We start from the raw sequence: 21,665 nt of genomic DNA on the forward strand, positions 1-21,665 counted from the left end.
AAAAATTTCCAGGCCCAACAAGTAACTAGCATCTGTTAATGACAAGTAAACCACGTCCACCTAATGAGGTCATAAACCTCCGAGGCTCCAAATGTTTTTTTAAGGAAGATCACGAGTTCCAAGCCGGCCCCAGCAACAGGGAGGCGCTCAGCAACTCCGTGAGACCCTGTCTCTAAATAAAATACAAAATAAGGGCTGGGGGTGTGGCTCAGTGGTCCAGTGCCCCTGAGTTCAATTCTCAGTACCAAAAAGAATTAAAGAAGAAGAAGAAGAGTCAGAGGCTGGGGCTCCGTGTAGAGCACTTGCCGAGCACACACCCCTGGGTTCAATCCCCAAACCTTAAAAACTAAATAAATAAATACCACCACCAACAACAAAAGAAAAATGTGAATCACAAATCCCCTGGGTCATTAGATTGTGTGACCAGCTGGGAATGAAGGTAACGGTTCCCCCAAGCACATGCCTGGCTCAAGTACTTCTTGAGCTCAGACACTGTCCTTCAGGTGCTGGATATGTCTGGAGACAGAGCCCCTCGGGGGTCCATCAGCACCAGCAGTGGCATTGGTTGGTATTCTCAGCACAAAAGCCAGGCAGAGACCCCTCACCTCTGAGAGTAGCTTCTGCCCCTCACAGCAAAACATCTCAAAAGGGCCCTAGCCATGCTTTGTGGGGATGAGGGCAGAGGGCACCATCTCCTGAGCCCACAACTCCACAGTGTGACCACTGGGGACTGACTGGCTCCTGACTTCTGGAGGCCCCAGGCCTGGTTTCACCCAGGCCCACCCACCCCAGGTGCGGTTTCACGCAGCAAACCCACCGAGTACTTGCTGCAAACGTCCCGCTCCACGGTGCAGTCGACCTCAGCGATCTTGACATTGGCCAGACCTGGGAATTCCTTCTGAGCGAGTTCCTCCCACGTGGGAGCCAGATTCTTACAGTGACCGCACCTAGGAACAGAGCGTGAGAGCTGTGGTGAGGCCCTGGGGTCAAGGTCACTCCCTGCCAGGGCTTTGCGGCTTCTGCACGAGATGGTCAACAGTTGCCTAGAAACTTCCAACATGTCAGATTCTCCCTTGGGTGATACTAACTCTTCCCTCCTCACCTCCTGCCCCCCCACCCCATGCTGCACAAGGAATTCAGTCAATTCAGATAACTGGAGAGAGATGAGGCGGTGTGAAAAGTGTAGGTTTGGAGAAGCTGGGGCTAGCTGGTTTCAGGAACTTATGAGCACAAGGGTTTGGACCGGAAGTGAAGCAGAATCTTAAAAAATCACTTGAATTCTGGGAATATTTTAGCTGCGACTGTTAACGGTCTTAAAATTCCAGAATTTCAAGGCTTCTTGGACACTTCAGCAATTTGGAAAAGGCCACTGCAGAGTTCAGTGGGAACCCTCCCTTGTCCCCCTTGGTCGACTCCCTCTTCTTCCTGACCCTCTCCCGAGACTCGGGCGGCTCCATGAAAGGTGATGTTCTTGCCTCAAGCGTGACCTGTATCGCTTTAGGGTTTTTAAAAACAGAGAGCACTCTTGAGGGCCGTGTGGACACGAGCGTGTCCAGTCTTTAAAAATCACACGGGTCAGAGGAGTCCTGTGCCCACTCTCTGTCCCTGACACTGCGGTTCCTCCCAAGGACCTGGCGTGAACAAGCTCCGGGCCAAGTGACATCGGCGCCCTTCCCTGTGCAGGTCCAGGTGGAGTCTGCCACCCTCCTGGCCCGACGGAGCGTTTGGCTTCTGAAGACCAAGCGCTGCTCCCTGCTGACCGCTGAGGAAACAGGCTCCGCGGGGTCGAAGGACATGCAGAGTTACAGTGGGTTAGGGCTGGTCTCCTGTCATCCCCCCCACACACACTGTCAGGCTGTCTTGGCCTCAGATGATTTGCTCTCCATTCAACTCTGCTCCTCAAGGACCCCGGGACAGGAACGTTGGGGTAACTGGGCCACATACTGAATGGCTCTCACAGAAAGCCGAGCTCCACTGGGTCTCTCTGTCCCGTCATGTGAAAGAAAAAGAGGAGCAGAGCGACCTGGTGATGGTCATGGTCTAACTCCGAAACCATCAGCCTGGAAAGCACCCAGATGCCAGACCGTGTTTCGTGGGGGCCATCGTCAATCACCTCCGTTTTTGTAGACGGAGCTGTAACTAAATCAACCTCTTTCCCTATGAACCATCGTGCGTGCCACGGAACTTCAGCGTATTTGAATCGAGGGGCACGGTGAGAACATCTCCTTGTTTCCCGTACGACCTTTGTGCCAATGTGGAATCTGCCCAGTGTCAAGTCTGGGGGGTTTGCTACTGAGGGGGCGGACCCGCTGTGACTGGAGCACAGCAGGGGGAAGGCTGTGCTGATGAAGCAGCCACTCACCACGGAGCATAAAACTTGATGAAGGTCATTCCTTCTGCAACGCTGTCGTCAAAGTTCTTTTCAGTGAGTGCCAACACGGCGACCTTCCGGGAAAGACAAAACCACAGTTGAAACACATCACTTCAGCTACAGCGGGGCAGAGATACAAGACCCGTCCCCCCCTTGAAAACGCTGTTCTGCATGCTCCAAAGTCACCCAGAAATATACACGGAACTTGCACTGCACAGAGGTCATCGCAGGGGCAGCTATGACGAGGTGGCTGCTGTCTTACAGGGATTGGGACAGGCGGGAAATGCCAGGAAGACACCCTCAGACCTCGGTCCTGCCCCCCAAGTCTGCCCAGGGCGGGGCTCAGGTGCAGACCGCACCTCCCAGCCTGGGGGGGGGGGGAGTCGCACTTGTCCCCTCACCAAGTGACCTGAGGCTTCCTCACATGCTGCCTCCCGTCTGTCCCATCACCCCTGGGAGGCTTCACCTTCTCTGTCACAGAGGGAACCTGGCACAGCAAGGGCAGCAACACGGGCAACGCCGTGTTGACACAGAACCGGCGTCTTCCCATTCCACGTGTAAGGTCACCGAGAAGTGCTCATCCAAGCCCTGTCGGGGGATTTCCAGGGAGGGTGCCCCCCGGCAGCCCGCTGCAAAGCAATTCTACCCAGACTGTCCTTTACAGCATTGGGTTTGTGCACGTCTCCAAAAATGGCTCCAGGACCCTCTCCTCACACCAAGACTGGGGGCGGGTTATCCTGCAGCTCCGTGAACCAGGGCTGCTGTCAGGGATACGTGTCTCACGTCATCTCTCAATGAGTCTTAATAATCCACTGCAACTGCCACGTAAACAGTTGTGACACTCTTGTTTAGGGGACAAGAAAAAGGTCAGTGCACGTTCAGTACAGGTACCATCTTTCTTCATTTAGTTTTCTACCTGCAGCTGAGCCATGGAAATGTTGGCAGACGGGGAAATTGAGGCACTGACCCCCTGGGGAGCACACGGGAGACTCCTCTTGAATAATCTCACTGGGGCCTTTGGCGTCAGTTTCCAGGGAAAGCTGACAGACAGCCCATGGCCCCGCTCCTCTGTGCAGACCTCCTGCCGTGGCTCCGGAGTCCTGTAGGTAACTGTCCCCTGCGCATCTCCACCTAAACACGAGCCCTGGACACCAACACCCTGAAACCAAACCTGTCGCCTCTGCTCTGGTCCTTCTCTGTGCTTGGACGGTCCAGAAATCAGACCCCTCCAGCTGCTCCCTAGAGCAGGACCCTTACACTTGCTCCTCCTCGGTTCTTACTGTCACACCTTAGTTGGGGTCTCATCTTTCATGGCCTAAGGCAACAGCTCGATTCACACCTGCAGCCCATAGGTTGTCTCTCCATGTTTCACAACTGCTTGAAACACTGTGGGGACACCCTAAAAATTCAGGGAGCCCTGAGTTGGCTGTGTCCCCTGCATTCCAGCTCTGGATTCACCTGAGCCTCCTCCAGTGCACCCATGGCCTGTTTCCACCTCACTCCTCCCGGCACCTCAGGCCCCGCCCAGAACACACTGGCTGATTGACACACCGGGTGACTGACAGCCGCACCCCTGCTCCTGGTGCCTCCCCTGGCAGCCCTGGGAGCCGTGTCCCTCCTGCAGACAGAGGCGCCTCTCCTTCCTCTCCAGCTAACCTGGCTGCCCCCACACTGGTCACAGTCCAGGACACCAGCTTGTCCTGTCTCCCCCACGGACCCGGTGCCCTTCTCAGGCACAAAGTGGGTCTTAATTTTGTTCCCTGGCAGCTAAGACAGGACCTGACGTGGCCTGGGGACAAACGCAGGGTGAGTGGATCTTCAGCCTGGCTCTGTCTGAAGGAGCACAGCACGCTGGCCCTCCAGAGGCTGCCCAGACAAAGCAGGCATCCTACGGCGGCTGGCCTCCTCGCCCCGCCGCACCCGACCTCTCTGCCACAGTCTCTCCGGGGCCTTTGCCACCCGATCACAATCGAGGGACTGCAGCCAGGTTGTGTCAAGAGACCGGAAACGGCAAGCAGTCGAGACCCATAGCCAATACCTCCAAGTTCCACCAAAACCGAACGCTTTCCTAGATGATGGGCGTCACACACCATCCCCAGATTCGACTCACATCTACCTCGGTCTTTTAAAAGGGAAGCTTTTGTTCACTCTCACCCCTTCAAGCCCGTAAGAGGAGATGGAGAAGATGCTTCCTGTCGAGCGAGAGGCATCTCAGCCAACTCCACGATGTCGGAGTGCCCTCCCTGTCAGGCAGGTGGCCATGGCCCCTCTCCATCCCTCCTGAGAGAGTGCAGACACCCACCTTGTCACCTGTGGGCTCCGCTGCCATCGCTGGTGCCTCTGAGGGCTCCACAGTCTCTGGGGTTCCCGTCTCTGGACCCTGCAGCTGTGACTCCACATAGTCTCTCAGTGACTCCAAGTCCCGCTTTCCCTTGTACTGATCGACCTGTCGGAGACCAGGGCCACGCGGGCCGTGTGGAGACCCCCTGGTCAGCACATGTCAGCACTCTGTACCACTGACCTCCCCGGCCCCGCTCGCCCCATGGGGACCCCCCCCCCCAGGTGTCTCAGCTGTGCACCCTGAGCAAGCTTTGCCTGCTCCCACTTGGATGGAAAGGAGAGATTTGAAGCTTGGTGTTGGTGACAGACTTTGTAGCTCCAGCGAGCCCTCATGCTGCCTGGGGAACCATAAGAGGATGACCACGTGCCAGGCATGGAGGGGCAGAACCCTACTGAGAGCCAGCACTGTCCCTACTCTGAGGCCTGGCCTGCATCTCTGGCCACAGCACAGTTAGCCTGTGCCTCTGGGCTATTCTCATGACAACCTGAGCCCCTGAAACACTTCAAAATAGCAGAAGGGCTTCTCCTAACTCTCCAGATCTCCTTAAGAGAAAGACATTGGTTCCCTGGGACACGTTCCTGGAGGCCAAGGTCCAAACAGCTGACCATGGCCATTCCCTGCACCGGTCACCCCCCTCAGCAACTCCGCCCTCTGCTGTCAGGAGGAACTCTGTCTCCTCACCAGGAACCCGAGACCTACCTTCTTACCGTCTCGGAACCAGAGAAGAGTAGGATAGCCGCGGACCTGGTTTTCTGAGCAGAGTCCGTAGTGCTGCGTGCAGTCCACCTGGAAACAAAGCACAATCATGCTCCTGGTCAGTGTCCTCATGTCCTTTTTGCTAAAGGGAATGTCAGACACTTTGTTCTTAAAAAAAAAAAAAAGACTGTTTTTTAAAGTTCAGGTTCTGTAGCATCTACGCCAGCAAGCTGCAGTTTTTAGAGAGACTTTTCCTAGAAGCCACCCCAAGATACACCTGAGCTAATGGAGCAGAGCGACAAGATTTATTTTAGAGACAGGATTCACTTGAACCCAGTTGAAAAATGACGACGTTTGGGAAGCGGCCTTCTAACTGGAACAGTTGGCGGCTGGAGTCAAGGTCCAGCCTGATATCTGGGAAGGGGGCGTGAGCCAGGCTGCCGTGAGTGAGCAGGGCCTGGACAGTTCAGTGTCCGTTTGTAAACCTGCTCTCCTGCTCCCACTCATGCAGTTTTCTAATCAAGCAGGGAGGCCTCGGGACGCAGCTCTGGGATAAGAGTGTGTCCTCAGCAGGCACAAGGCCCTGGGCTCCATCCCCAGCACACATGCACACAAAAGCAAGGGAGTCGACAAGGAGCACCTGGCACACAAGAGAGGCAGCTCTGTCTTAATTCTATAAACTTAATTTACCAGTGATCTCAGCTCTTCAAGTTTTTTTTTTATTTAAATCTTTTAAATACTTTCATGAAACATTTTGCTCTGAATCCCTTCTTTTTTTATTTTCCATTGGCACAAAGTTGGCTTAGCAGCCAGGCACAGTGGCACAGGCCAGTAGTCCCAGCTACAGTGGAGGCTGAAGTAGGAGGATCACTTGTTCGGGGCCAGCAATGGGCAACTTAGCAAGACCCTATTTCAAAATAAGAAAAAGGTCTGGGGATGTGGCTCGGGGTAGAGCACTCGCTTAGCGTACAGAAGACCCTGGATTCGATGCCCAGCCTTGGTGGGTGAAAAAATTCAGCAAGCAGCAGAACTAAGTTGTTTTTCACTATGTCAACAAAATAGGGTGAAAATGTTATTTTAAGCCATAAGTCCGTAGTGAGACAGCAGTGAATGGGTTATGCTGAAGCAAAGGAGCCTCAAGCCAAGTCTGTGGAGGGGATGAGATTTTCCAAGGGTCCAGTCTAGCCCAGCCGTGTGCACTCAGAGATGGGGGCCCCCGCCCTGCTCCCTGGGTTGATGTCTTCAAGTGTCTTGTCCTTCTAGGAGCTTCTACTAAGATACACTAAAAAGAATTATCTCCCATAAGAGCTCACGAAATAATCTAAAAGAAGGATATAAGAAATGGGCTAAAGTAGAAGAAGATGATTTTATAATCACTTCCATAAAAGGTTCAATAACATAAAATCAGGATCATAACATGGGATCCCAACAAATTATTGAATGCAATTAACAGGCAGAGATGAAGATCCATTTAATAATAATAAAAATGGTGACAATCCCCTGAGCAGGTGCTGTACCCACACATCACACCAAGCCGTGTATTTTCATCTTCATGACCAGACACGGCGGACCCTATCTCAGTTTTGCAGACGGGGAGACGAGGGAATGGTAAAGTCTCACCTGAGGTCAGCCACCCAGGTGTATTCAACCCCTCAAATCATGCTTTTGATGATCTCACTGTCCTGAGCAGGTCGTTCTATTAACTATCGCTCCCAGACCCGCAGTACCACTTCGGTATACAAATGAACCCGTGGCAAAGTTGAAAAATGAGGTTTTTACATAATGACTCCATGCAGGATGTCTGGGGGTGCCAGAGGACGGATGAGATTAAAAGGACTTGATGGCCCAGGAGCTGCTTTGGATAGTTCCAGAAAATCCGGTTATACAGAAGTTGTTAGCTATCACTTCTGGCTCCTCTGTACAAAGTGGGAAGAGCTGGAAGGGATCCCAGGCAGCGGCGCAAACTGCAGCTCGCTGTGAAGAAGGGTCTTTTGCGAGCCCCAGTGAGCACAGAGTCGAGGGCCCTCTAGGAAAGAGCTCTTGGGTGAGCTCCAAGGACGTCCAGGGAACATTCTACAAGGCTCTGCCCCGTATCTTTGCAGAACGGGCTCTGGGGCTGCCAATTCAAAAATTGGCCGTCTCTTGGAAATAAACAAAGCAGCCAAGGCCGTAATTTATCTCGGGGCCGTGGAAAAGCCAGCAAACTCGAAACCGGGCTGCCATCTGTGAAGGTGAAATGAATTATCAAGTGGCACACTCGATGGAATTAATAAATCAGGTCTGTGACTTTGCACACAGAATGAATAATGGGCTCCTCCGCTAATTAATCCAGCCCCCAAAACGGTCTATTTCCAGTTTAATAAGGGCCTCCACTTACCTTGCCAATCTTGACAGTTTCGGAATGTTCAAGGCCCAGAGCCAGCTGCTCCCAGGTCGGAGCCAGAGCTTTGCAGTGGCCGCACCACGGAGCGAAGAACTTGATAAAGTGGTCGCCTGCAGAGGAGGAGGGGGACGGGGGGAGAGGGGCGCCATCGTTCACGTCAGGCCCGACCGGAGGCCCAGAGAATCAGATACTCTGTCCTCGTGTCTGGCAAATCCCAGTTGGGACGGAACCTTGGAGTGTTAGAGTGACTCTCCCGTGTTTCTCCCCATGAGTTCATAGCGATACCGGTGACAAAACCAAACCTGCCCTGTTTGCAGGATAACAGGGCACCAACTCCTGCTGTCCAGAAAACTGTCCATAAAGGAAAATAATTGGGCATGTGTCCAGCCTGCCTCCTTTATAAACTATGAACACCGAGGAGGCAAGTAAATAACGAGAGTGAGTCTCTCTTGCTCACAAAAATAAATACATAAATCAACAAAGAAAGGATGCCTGAGTTAGAGTCAGCGGATGACCGTGAGTGCGTGGGTCCGGGCAGTGACCGCCGGGGACGCTCCCTCCATGAACGGGGACTACCAGACATTGGGGGCAACTGCCAAGGGTCTTCCTGTACCCCCGAAAAACAAAATGGGACTATCGACATAGATCCGACCATCAACTTACAGGCAAGAGAGAAACCAGGGCAGTGGGTACACCTGTACGACAGGGATTTAATCAGCAAAGTCCAGACTGCAGGGAGCTAACTGTACAGGTCAACAAAATGTCCCCTCCGCAAAGAGAACACAAGAAAGAGAGATGCCGGGGGACGTGCAGTCAGAGGGGCCTTGAAAGAGAGAAGTGCAGGTGCTCCCCGACTTACAATGGGGCTCCGTCCTGATGAACCTGTCAAAAAGGACACTTGATAGAAAAGTCATTAAACCCAGCCATTGTAAACCAGGGGCCATCCATTAAAAAAAAAAAAAAATACCCCCAACTAGGGCCGGGCTGAAACTCAGTGGTGGAGCGTTTCCCGAGGATGCAATGCGCAAGGCCCTGGGTTCCGTCACAGTGCCACTAAAGGAGAAGTTTAAAAAGACCGAGCTGAACTGCTGTGCCTGGGAACGCACCCTTCATCCCCGAAACCATAAGGAAAAGGAACGGTCCCCACAGAAGTTGGGAAAGGGCCTCCACGGGGGAAAAGAGGGCGGAAGATCAGGGCTGGGGTTTAGAGGGGACTCGAGAGGCTGGCAGCTGGGCCGCCGGGCCTGGGCGGGGGCGGCAGGATGACCGTTTCCCAGGCGCCACGTTTGCTTCCTGTAATCTCTGTTCTATTTTGCCACAAAACAGAAGGTTTAAAAAACAGGACCACCCTTTTGGCTAAGGAAAAGAAAACCCCTGACAACATCGTTCTGTAGACACTGAAGGCTTTTATCTGGGCGGTTCTTTGATGCAGGGCTGATGCCAACCCCACAGCAGGCTGGGGCTGGGGAAGATCTAGCTAACGCCCTGACGGGGGCCTGGCCTGGCCTCCCCCCAGGACTCCCCCACATCCGTGCTCAGCAGTGGTGCATTTATAAGGAAATGGTGCGACACATAGTTAAAAACTGAGCACCTCCTGTGCAAGGCAGGAACCCAGCCTGTGGACAGGTGGATGCCTAACCTCGGGGGCCGGGTGGAGCAGGGTCTCCAGGAACCAATCAGGATCCTGATGGGAAACCAAGGAGGGCAAGAAGAGGCAGCCGTCTCAGGGAGGGATCCTTGTCCAGCAGCGTGGCGTGGGGCCTACAGAGTGCCGCCCTGCAGCAGGGACGTGTCCAGGGCCGGGCTGGACGCGGCTCCCAAGGGACCATCTAGGACAAGGTGATTTGGGTAGCCCCTTCTGCAAGGAGCCCAAGTCAGTCTGAACCCACAGTTTATCTCCTGCGGGAGGAGGCCCGCTGAGGTCCCACTCCTGGGGACGCTGGTAAACCTTAAGTAACAGCAGAAGGCCGAAGGTGTCACCACCGTCAAGTCATTTTAGACAGAGCGCAGTGGCCGACGAGGGGTCCGGCTGCCAGCGGGCTCGGGCCGTGAGGTCAGATCAACTCCGAGCCTCTCACCCGAGGTTTCCCACCCTCTTCCCCGGGACCTCTCTCCATGGCAGCGCCTGACCCTGGCGGCCAGCAAAGAGGCTGCGTTTACATTCCTGTCACCCAGAGGGAGACGGCTTTCCTGAATGGTGGCCACGTGTGAACACAGACGGACATGTGGTCACTCACACAGGAGGCCGCAGGTAGATCACTGCGATCTTTGGGGGACCATTTCCAAAATGTGAGATATGCTAGAGAAAGGTATTTTAGTGTGGAGACACCTGATTCGATTCGCAGGTCATTATGGTCCCACTCAATCCTGCTTTAACAGGTAGGGGAGGCTGTGGCTGCCTACGGACAATAAGCGCGTGGTCAGCATGAATATAAACACTTATCCAGGGCGCACCAGCAGCTGGGGCACCTCCCGGGTGTGCCTCTGCGTGACCCCAACTTTCAGCACCCAGGACTTTAGCTCTGCTGAGGCCTGGCAGGTCTGCAGGGGCAAACACGGAAGGAAAAAGAATGTCCAAGGGCGATCCCGCCGGGTCCCGGAGAGAGACCCCTGGTCAGAAAGAAGCCAGCGGGTCACGTGACGGGGTCAGTGTTCCAGGAAGCCCGCATCCCCACCTCGGGCGGCCGGGCCCTGCCCACCTTACCCTGTGCCACGTGCAGCGCGAAGTTGCTGGCCGAGAGCTCGTACAGGCCCTGCTTGAGCTCCGGGGCTCTGGGGGGTTCCGCGGCTGGCTCTGGCGTCTGATAGGAGAAAACAAAACAGCGGTCACGGGGCTTGTTCGTGCACACACAGGGAAGCTGACGAGGGGACAGGTCTCTGTCTAGGGCCTCTGCAGACGCCCTGGCTCCCAACTCCCTGCACCTGTGTCGGTGCCGCTGGGTTGGGCCAGGCCAGGCTGGGAACTGCCCCGTCCATGCTCTGGGTATGTGAGCTGCAAGCCCCTCGCCAGCCGTACCCTGCAGGACCCAGGCTCCCAGGCAGCCGGTGACAGCTGTCCCCCACCAAAGCACCCACCCAACAAGGCAGACAGGCTGAAGGACGGTCCCGCCCCAACTCTGCTCTCTTCTCTGAAGTGAGTCCTGAAGTTTCACACAGGGAACAAAATAAAACTCCCGATGGGCTTCCTGTGCGGGGGCAGCGCCTCAACACACAGAGGCAGAGGATGGACGGGACTGAGAGTAGAGGATGCCAGGGAGCCGGGGCCTGCTCCCCTTCACTCACACCAGAAGGAAGGCCGACGGTCAACGACAAATCAGAGACAAGAGGTGACGAGAGGAAAATACCCGGGGAATGGATGGAAAGGAGGAACCCACGGTCGGGTTCACAGGCTGTGATGGTGCCTCACGTGACCAGAAGGGCTTTGTAAAAGACGCTCCTGTCAGCCCGGCAGTCCCCTGCCTATCTGCACGGGTGTGTGCCAAGGCCCCCAGTGGGTGCCTGAAGCCGCAGGTAGTACCTAACCTGACGGATCTCGTTTTTCCTGTCCACACGTATCTATCTTAAGGTTCAGCTTATAAACTAGGCCCAGCAGGAAACTAACAGCAGCAACTAATAATGAGAGAGAACAATCAGAACCATGTGCTGTAGCAAAAGTTACTCGGAACTCATGAACTACTTATTTCTAGAATTTTCCATTTAATATTTTTGGACTGTGGGTAACTGAAGCCACAGAAAGTCGGAGCCACAGGAAGCCGAAAGGTAAGGTGGGCTGGGGGCAGGGGTTCTGGTCCCCAGGAGCCACCAAATCACCAGGGTCCTACACAATTTCAATTCCTGTTTTCGAGGCCAGGTACAACCCTGGCTTCCAAGTGACCAGAAGGGGAGAGACCACTGGACGCCTGAGCGGAGACGCACGGTGCCCACTGCTGCAGTCTCACCTGGCCGCTGACCTCTGTATGGAAAAGAACATCCAGGGTAAGTCGGGCGAGGCCCCTGGTGACGGCCAGAGAGCATCGCGGAGGGCCCTTCCCATCTCTCAAAATGCCAAGAAGGACCACAAGCAAAGGATGGCGGGAGGACAGTCTATGAGCTCAAATGACACCAGGTGCTGGTCGTCATCCTTCCGAGATGTCCAAAGGGCTTTCAGAAATAACACGTTCCTGTGAGGCTCACTTCTGTGCCCCCGGGGGACACCAGAGCAGTCCCCACCATCACGGGGACACCACCACATATGACAGACACAGCTACCGCCTCTCCCTGCTGGTGACGGTGGAAACTGACGGGACTCTGAGGGAAGCAGTCGTCAATATTCATTAAGAGCCATAATTTTTTTAAGTGTATTTATTTGTTTTAAATATTATTTGAAATATTTTAAAATTAATTTTGACATTTTTTAAATACTTATTTTTAAAAATATTCTTTAACTTCGGGCTTTGTAATTTTATGTCTGGAAATATATTCATAAAATATCACTAAAAAAGAGGAGGAAAGACAAAAAACTTGGAATGGAACCACCATTTGACCCAGCTATCCCACTCCTTGGTCTATACTCAAAGGACTTAAAATCAGCATACTACAGTGACACAGCCACATCAATATTTATAAGAGCTCAATTCACAATAGCTAAACTATGGAACCAACTAGGTGCCCTTCGACACGTGAATAAAGAAAATGTGATATATATACACAACAGAATATTACTCAGCCATGAAGAAGAATGAAGTATGGTTATGGGAGTTACCAGTAAATGGATGACACTGGAGGCTATCATGCTATGTGAAATAAGCCAATCCCAAAAAACCAAAAGCCGAATGTTCTCTCTGATATGTGGATGCTGACTCACAATAAGCAGGGGTTCACCAGATAGGACAGGTTGGAGTGGGGGTAAGGGTGAGAGGATGGGAATGGACAAGACAATAGAATGAACTGGACATAACTTTCCTGTGTTCACATGTGAATATACGACCACTGAAACTCCACATCATGTACAACCACAAGGATGGGAAATTAGACTCCATGTACATATGATATGTCCAAATACATTCTACTGTCACATTTAACTAAAAAGAACAAATAAAAAAATTTTTTTAAAGAGGAGGAAAGAAAGCTCTTCAAAAGATTAACATGTTCTTTATGTCATTTCTGATGAGAAAAGAATCATAAACAATCTAAACATCCACTAATAGCAAAAGCATCAAACTATGCCAAGTCCACGCGATATAGGAATATAAAGTATTCATTATAGAAAGGGTGAAACATTTACATGATTGTAACTGTGTTTTAAAAAAGCAGAGGAGTAAACACGGAAATATAAAAAGCAGGGTATGACATAAAAAAATGGCATAATTTCCTTTGAAATATTATCACAAAATGAAGGGGAAAAACCCCAGTTTGTTATGCAAAAATATAAAAATGTATATATTAAACTATTTAGGGCAGAAGTACAGATGAAGAACTTTAAAAAAACATCTTTTCATTTTAAAAAGCTAAGTCAAAATTGAAAAGATTTTCTGATTTTTAGTACAGATTGAGCATCCTTACTCCAAAAACCCCAAATCCAAAATGCTCCAAAATCCAAAGTCTTTTGAGCACCAGCATGAGAACACAAGTGGAAAATTCCACCACTGACCTCCCGTGACAGGTTGAAGTCAGAAAGCCGCACACTTGGGGCTGGGGTTGTGGCTCAGTGGTGGAGTACTCGCCTAGCATGCACATAAATGTAAAATAAAGATATTGTCTCCAACTAAAACTTAAAAATAAATATTTTAAAAAATAAAAAAGAAAGCCGGCACACTAAAAACGTTGTATTAAAAATTACCTTTGGGCTGAGAGCGGCTGTGCATGCCCATAATCCCAGCAGCTCAGGAGGCTGAGGCAGGAGGATCGCAAGTTCAAAGCCAGCCTCAGCAATGGTGGGGAACTAAACAACTCAGTGAGACCCTGTCTCTAAATAAAATACAAAATAGGGCTGGGGATGTGGCTCATTGGTGGAGTGCCCCTGAGTTCAATCTCTAGTACCAAAAAAAAATAAAAAGAAAGAAAATTACCTTTGGGCTGTGTGTGTGTGTGTGTATAAGGTATATGTTACAAAAAAAAAAAAAAGGCATAAATCCATCTCAGGTTTAGACTTGATATCTCATGATGTGTATGCAAATATTCCAAAATTTGAAAAGAATGTGAAATACTTCTGGCCCCAAGCATTTTAGGTGAGGGGTACTCCACCTAGACAAAGTTTCCATACTTTAACTTTTGCATGATAACACACATTGTCACTGTCATTGTTTGTGGCAATGATCTGAAAACCTTGTTGCTTGGAGACACTAAAACATGGAGGTTAGGTAAGTGGCTTCAGGGTGACAGGTAAATTCCATGCATCCAGCGTCTCCAAACCAACCCTCAGAGCGTGTAGGCCGAGCCCTGATCACTGCACCTCCTCCCTGGCCACGTCTGCAAAGGGGAAGCCAGCTCCTGGCAGGACACACCTTTCCAAGATAAAATTGCCCGCACATTCTCACATTGGCTGTTAAATAAAACCATTGCAGAAAACAGGCTTTTGGGTGCAAAGTTTACCTTAAAAGTTTTTTTTTTTTTTTGAGGCTACTAAGTGCTCTTTAAAGTTATTCCCCTCCCACTCCCCATACCTGCCTCCTCTCCAAAGAACATTTTCACACGGCAACAATGTGAAGTTTAATCTGTGTGAAAGTTGCACCTGCTCCACCAGCTTTCTCACCGTGACAAAGATGCAAATCTACTGTCCGAGAGGTCTGTGGTCTTCCGTTTCCTATAATTAGATAAGTCTCTAGTGGACCCTGATGCTACAGCACTCCTCCCCACGAGGTTACAGTTTGAAATCCGAGCTGTGGGAGGGTGGAGGGAACAGCAGAGTTTCTGAGTAGCTGTGACAGGACAGAGTTAAGAACCGCAGGCACACCCTGGAAAAGGCCATCGATAAGCAGCAGAGCTCGACTGCTGGGTGGCAGGTGGCCACAGACCACCTTCAAGTCTCTGGACACCTCCTGACTCACAGGCAGTCTGAAGTTAACTGGTGACACCGAAGTCACATTCAATGACTTTAGATGCTCCTGATATTCCCCCAGAGACACACAGCCAGGGGCTGCTGGCCACTGTCCCATCCTGCTGACATCATGGCACCAACCAACAAAGTCTAACCCAGCCTCTGTGGGCCTGGGCACGCGGCATTGGTCAGAAAGCACCACACACGAAGGAACAGCTGCTGACCACTGTGACCAACCACCACAGGAAGACTGTGACCTCAGGCAGACCAGAGAGAACACATTTCCTTAGTCACCTTCTTAGAGTACGGTCATTCCCTCATACAGGGAGGTCCAGAGAGACACGAAGGGCACTTACTGGTATTAAGTGGGGGCTGAGGACGGAGTCGATAAGGACAGACCCATGCTATGGGTATGGTTGGCAGGGGCGGGACTGAGTCAGGGGCTGTGGGCGGTGAAGGTCAAAGGCCCTGGGGAGAAGGGAGGTGGTGGCAAGCCAGCTGGGGCTGGATACTCTGCCCTGGGCCCCAGGTGGTCAAGAGTCCATCCTGATGCCTAAGGATTGTTACTCCTTGTATTCCACGTGTGAGTGGCAGGGGCTATGTCGAAGGATGGGAAGGGCCTGTCTGTGAGATGGTATGCTGAAATATTCACCAGTGACACTCTCCGAGGAGGACTAATGTAGCCAAATAAGGGACAGGGGACAGGAGAGAAAGAGAGAGAGGTGGGTAAAACGGTGATAACCGCTGAAGGTGGGAGTCCGCTGGTTAGATGTTCCTCTCTACTTTTGTGCATATCTGAATATTTCCATCAAAAACTGTTTTAATCTTTACTTACAATAACAAAGAATTATAACAAAAAGTTGCTTTAAAGTGGCAGGATTAATTAGTCACTTCATCTGGCCTCTGCCCACTTATACAGGACCCCAAAACTGTAGGAAGGAAGGGAGGAAGGAAGGGAGGGAGGACTCACGGCCGGCTCCTCGTTCAGCGTCTGCAGCATCCAGTTCTCCAGGGTCTGGAAGTCCCGAGGACCCTGGTACTTCACAGCTTCTTGGCCAGGCTTAAAAAACTTGAGGCTGAAAGAAGGAAGGAAGGATCAGATGAGCTGCCCAGGGGCTGCCGCCAGGCAGCAGGTCACTGCGGTTATGTATGTCTAAACTAGGACGACGGCAGACGCGGCACTGTTTTGCAATACAGGCATTGCAAAGGCACCTTAGCAGGTATTTGGCTCCCGCAAATAAACGAGCATCCAGTCATGGTGAAAATTCCAGTTTCCACCTCTAAGGACACCCCTGACACTGGCTGATCCAGTCCCATTCCCTCACTTCCCCGTCCCGACCCCCTCCATAGGTTGGTCTCTGAGGATCTTCAGGGGACGTGGGAGCTGTTCCCTTCATGGTGAGCTAAAGACACTCCCACAAGTGACACTGGCAGCTCCTGGTCCGGATCCCTCCCTGCAAACGGGAAACTGCACAGAACAGGCCCAGAGGGACGGGGACACGTGGCTACTGCCAGAGAGAAAGGAGTACAGACCGGCATCTGCTGGGAGGCCTGCTCACCCAGGTCACCCCTGACGTCCCCACGGCACGTATGTGGGTTTTGTGTGTCGGTGGCCAAGGTCAGAATCAGGTTAATAGGTCAATGCGGGGGGCGCTGGAGAAGAATAGCGTGACCTTAGATTAGGTGGAGGGAAGTGGGGGGGGGACGGGAGGAGGGGACAGCAGGGACAGTGGAACCGCACAGACATTTATGTATATATGTGACTGCCTGACCCGCGTGATTCTACAACACGGAGACTCAGAAAAATGAGAGATTGTATCCCAGCTACGTATGAGAAGTCAAAGTGCATCAATGTATTCTACCACCATGGATGATGGATTAAAGCACATAAAAAATTAAAATTAAAGAAAAAGTCAATGGATGCTGAAGTCAGACACAGAGGTTGAACTGGTGCCTGGGCCTGTTGGGCTACTGCCACAGAACACCATTCACCGCCTGGCTCATCAGCAACAGAGGTCTGTTTCTCGGTTTCAGAGACTGGGAGAGCAAGATCCACAGCCCGGACACTCAGTGCCTGGGGACGCTTTCCGGCTTATCGATGGCACCTCCTCCGGGTGTCCTCACATGGCAGGTGAGACAAGAGGTTTCTGGGGTCTGGTTAATCAAGGCAAAAATCCCGCTGATGACGACTCTGTCCTAATGACCTCCCAAGGTCCTCCCAAGGTCCCACCTCCTAACGCCACCACGCTGGGGTTAGGATTTCAACATGCACCTTAGCGGACACAATCACTCCGTCCATAACAAACAGCTGACTTCTCTCGACAAGACGGCCTTAAGGGGAAGTCCCAAAGTCTCATAGCTGCACAAGAAAACCTCAGTTACATTAAGGCACGGAAGGAGGAAGCGTGCACTGGCCACACACGAACCTGAGATCACGTGAAGGGGCTGAGGTGAGTCCCCAACGTGCCACCAGTAAAAAAGTGATGCCTGGTCCCAGTAGCTCAGACAGATGCCCCTCAGCTTACGGTGGGGTTATATCCTCATCCACCCATCATACATTGAAAATATCCTACCTCAAAAACACACTTAGTACATCTAAGTGATCAAACGCCATAGCTTAGCCCAGCCCACCTTAAACACGCTCAGAATACTTCCGCTACTTTACAGAAAGCAAAATCACCTGACACACAGCCTCCTGTAGGATCAAGGACAGACCACCTCGTGGCTTGGATGTTTCCCGTACTTACTGAGTGTGGCAGGGAGAAGGGTTGTATGGGGATGCTTTCACCCCTGTCAGAAAGTCAAAATGTCTCAAGTTCAAATGCAATTGTCAGGGACCATCTGTACTTTTAGACAAAAAGAGAAAAAAAGCCCAAATAGAACTAGATGTGTAGACGTGCCTCCAGCGATGGACAATGCACCTGATATTATAATGGTGGCGGGTGCCTGTAGTCCCAGTGATTCTGGAGACTGAGGCAGAGGATCACAAGTTCAGAGCCAGCTTCAGCAACTCAGGGAAACCCTGTCTCTAAACAAAATATAAAAACAGGCTGGGGATGTGGCTCAATGTGGTTAAGCGCCCCTGGGTTCAATCCCTGGTACCAAAAGTAAGTAAATAAATAGAAACAGAATCTTTATGCAGGTGGTCAAGTTCAAACGAGGTCATTAGGGGGGGCCCTCATGTGGCCCAACAGGTGTTCTTGTTAGAAGGGGGAATTCCTACCTGGACACAGGCACACAGGGAGGCCGTGTGAAAACAGGGGGTCAGAGTGGTCCACATACAAGCTGAGGAATGCAAGATTGCCAGCTGCTTTGGCTGGGACCTGGAATATCCTGCATGTTAAGGGGTCATTTCCCAGTGGGCTGCTATCAGGAGGTACTAGAACTTTAAAGAAGGTTTAATGGAAGATCTTGGGTCATCAAGGATTGTGACCTTTAAGGGGACTGTGAGACTCTGACCCCATCTCTTCTCTTATTCTTGGCTTTTTGACCACCACGAGGTAAGAATTCTTGGCTTTTGGCTGCTCTCCCACACTTCTGCTATGATACACTGCCTCACCCTCATCCCCAAAGCAACAGACCGTGGGCTGACACCTTCAAAACTGTGAGCTAAAGTAAACCTTTCCTCTTTTTAGGTTGATTATCTCAGGTATTTTGTGACAGTAACACAAAGCTAATGCACAGTAACCATCAGAAGCCAGGAAGAGGCAAAGATGCCTCTTACAGGTTTCAGAGTGGCCTGGAAGACTCCTCACTTTTGGATTTCCAGCCTCCAGGACTGTGAGACAAGACGTCTAGTGTTGTTTTCAGCCACCCAGGTGTGTAATTCTTTGTTTCCGCAGCCACAGGAGACTGCTGCAGATGGTGTGACTCCCCTTCAGTCCAGCCCCTGCTCAGGGTTTCCCAGACAGAACGATTCTTTCCTGGCTCGAGAAGAAGCCCTGAAAACACTTTCCTGAGCATCGTCAGCCATCCCCAGAGGCTCGAGAGCCCAAACTCCCTCCCATTCCCATCTTTTACTCGAGTTGAACAGATCAGGGAAAGAATGACGCAAAAGCTGCTGTTGACACACAGCCTGGGATCAGGCATCGACATTCATCATCTGGTTCAGGCTCGGGACGCCTCTATGAGGGTCATGTTTAGAGAAAGCAAATGCTCACACAGGTAAACCTACAAACGCCTCAATGCCACCACACGCCGTGCACAGCGCCGTGCTTCCTGCTCGCTGTTAAGAAAGAAGGAAACAAACTCACAAACTAAGATAAAGCCTCTTCTCGGGCACTTCTGCAGGCCCCTGACCATCACGGAGGCTCCCTCCCAGCCCACACTCCCCACAGGGTGAGCTCCTTGTCCTTCTTTTTAACAACATAAAACCAGTTCCTGGTTAACCTGGGGAGTCTGGATCTTCTAAATCAAACTCGGGACACACGAACCAAAACGGGTCTTGTGAGGTCTGGGAACAGCATCTGCGGAGCCACTGGAGTGCACTCGATGCTGTTTCCAGCCAGTCCAGGGGGACGCCTTTCCTTCCCTCTCTCTCTCTCAGCCTGGACAGAGTTCTGGTTCAGCCTCCCTGTAGCACGGTGGGTGGCCTACGCCGTCCCCCCTCGGTCAGACTGGACACGCTGGTCCATCTCTGCTGCCCCTGCCTTTTGGAAGTGATGGGTTTCTACCAAGCACCAAAGACCCAGAGTTCCAGAGTCCTCTTCCTCTCCCACTGAGCCAGCACGCCTCAGACCAACTCCCACACTGAACGGAGGGTGCGATGAGCGTCCCCGTCCCACCGAGGCTAAATGACGTAGAGCCGTGTGGTGTGCGAGGGTGGAGCTGGGATTCCAGGGTGGCTTCTGTCTTCAAGCCCAGGGGTCTGGGAACCCTTTTCCACGCTGCCTTCCAGGTTTGGAGATCAGCTCTGATTTCGTCCTGCCTCCACGGCCCCCCACATTACTCAACTAAGTAAAGAACGACATAGGACTGACTTCATTCCCCGACTGGGGCAAGTACACGGGGATCTGCAGGGGCCAGCCCTTCCGCCCCCTGTGGAGACAGCATCCTAGTGAACTGCTTTTCCTTCCAACCTTCCCAGTGTGGTCTGAATGGGGCTTCCATCTTCTCAAGAGCCTGCCTCCCCCCCCACCATGACCATTCCTGGACCAGACGCTCCATTCCAGCAAGGCCGTCAGTCACAGCTCAAGTCTTCCCCCGGAACAGAGAGATGCTGAGCTAGACAGTTCACTCACTTAAAGGGAGCCACAGCAGAAACACCCCAAGTCCCTGGGGCTGAGTGTCACAGCACCCCCCCACCCAGCCTTTTAATTCACCCTCTCTACCACGAGTTGAATGCCCCCACCCAAACTCATGTTGAAACTGAAGTCTCCATTACACGGATGAAGAGGCAAAACCAGGTAAGACCCTGAAGAAGTGATTAAGATCAGATGAGTTTGTGACAGTGCGGCCCCCAGCCCTGCATTCGTGGCTTGATAAGAGAGACCCAAGTGAACAAGCAAGCTCTGTCTCAGCGCAGATTGCCCTGGGCCACCCGGGGATTCTGCATCATCCCCACCAGCAAGAAGGCCTCACCAGACACAGCCCACGAGCCCTGGACCTCAGTGCTATGAGCTGAATAAACCTTTATTTTTCATATGAAGTACCAGTCTATGGTGTTTGGTTATAGCAACAGGACACAGACTGAGACACCGTCTTTTGTTTCGTAAGCCACTGTGTTGGCGTATTACTGTAATGGATACCCGAGATAATGAGCTTATAAAAAGGTTGACTTTAATGGGTGCATTATAACCAGGCAGAATAGTGGGATTCACTGGAAAAGGTTCACTTGACTCCTGGTTTCGGTCCAAGGGTCCCTGGGACCCACTGCCTTTGGCCCATGGCGAGGCAGCACACCACGGGGCAGCAGTTGGGGGGGGGGCTGCTTATGGGAAGCGAGACACAGAGAGAGAGAAAAAGGAGGAGCCTGGGCCCCAAAGTCTCCCTCAGGGGCACATCCCAACAACTAACTTCCCCCCAGGCCCCACCTCATAGAAGTTCCCATTACCCCAAAGGTGCCGCACGCTGATGACCAAGCCTTTAAAACAGGGATTTTGCGGCGGGCATTTATCCCAACCCTGGCAGCCAATTACAATTGGTTTGATAAAACCAAAAAACACTGCCGTAAGGGAGTAGATAGCACCTCCCTCGAGGGCAGTGTCAGCGTCAGACGGCTGTCCTCTGGTCTGTCACCCTTCTTCCCAGCAGACACAGTCTTTGTGCAGTGGGATGTCACTCTAGGAAAGGTGTTTTGGAATTACAGCGTCACCAACTATTCACACCCAAGCGGGTGACAGTGTGGACGCTGCCCTGGGGAACACTGCAGGCAGCAGGATCTCAGGCAGAACCCCGCTACTGTCCCCTGAACACATCCCCCTCATAAGCAGAAGACCCTGATGCCGACGAAAGGCCTTCTCCAAAGTACAGAGAAAACCTCTAAAACAGACACAGGGTCAAATATCGTCTTCCCCTAGCCACAGGGCGGCCTGCTTAACTTCAGCCTCTCCTCCCTCCTCCGACCTACAAAGGAAATGACCAAAAGTTCAACTTGGCCTTGCCTGGAGTGGAGGGAGATGGCACCGAGATGCGGAAAGCCCAGCGCCGCGGGGTGCGTGCCCTTCCTCCCTACTCACGTGGGGTATCCTCGCACACCCTGGGCGGAGCACACCTCCGAGTCGGCCGTGCAGTCCACCTTGGCCACGTACACCTTGGCGTCCTCCATGCTGTTGTACTTGTCCCCCAGGTCATTCCAAGTCGGCTGCAGCCGCTGGCAGTGTCCACACCTGGAACAGGGTGAGAGGAGGTGTCGGACAGA

At 52.1% G+C, this 21,665-nt stretch overlaps 1 protein-coding gene across 1 annotated transcript in view; it reads right to left on the reverse strand.

Moving 5' to 3' along the window:
* Txndc5 (thioredoxin domain containing 5) overlaps window positions 1-21,665 on the reverse strand; it is a 35,955-nt gene that overhangs the window by 1,953 nt on the left and 12,337 nt on the right. Inside the window, exons 2-9 of the mRNA XM_005327482.5 lie at window positions 21,484-21,633; window positions 15,777-15,882; window positions 10,496-10,592; window positions 7,786-7,901; window positions 5,412-5,498; window positions 4,674-4,817; window positions 2,363-2,445; window positions 818-947 (exon numbers count right to left, since the gene is read on the reverse strand). Coding sequence (XP_005327539.2) covers window positions 818-947; window positions 2,363-2,445; window positions 4,674-4,817; window positions 5,412-5,498; window positions 7,786-7,901; window positions 10,496-10,592; window positions 15,777-15,882; window positions 21,484-21,633 — 913 coding nt within the window. The remainder of the gene's footprint in view (window positions 1-817; window positions 948-2,362; window positions 2,446-4,673; window positions 4,818-5,411; window positions 5,499-7,785; window positions 7,902-10,495; window positions 10,593-15,776; window positions 15,883-21,483; window positions 21,634-21,665) is intronic.

This window comes from Ictidomys tridecemlineatus, chromosome 8 (genome assembly GCF_052094955.1).
Source record: "Ictidomys tridecemlineatus isolate mIctTri1 chromosome 8, mIctTri1.hap1, whole genome shotgun sequence".
NCBI classification, from domain to species: domain Eukaryota; kingdom Metazoa; phylum Chordata; class Mammalia; order Rodentia; family Sciuridae; genus Ictidomys; species Ictidomys tridecemlineatus.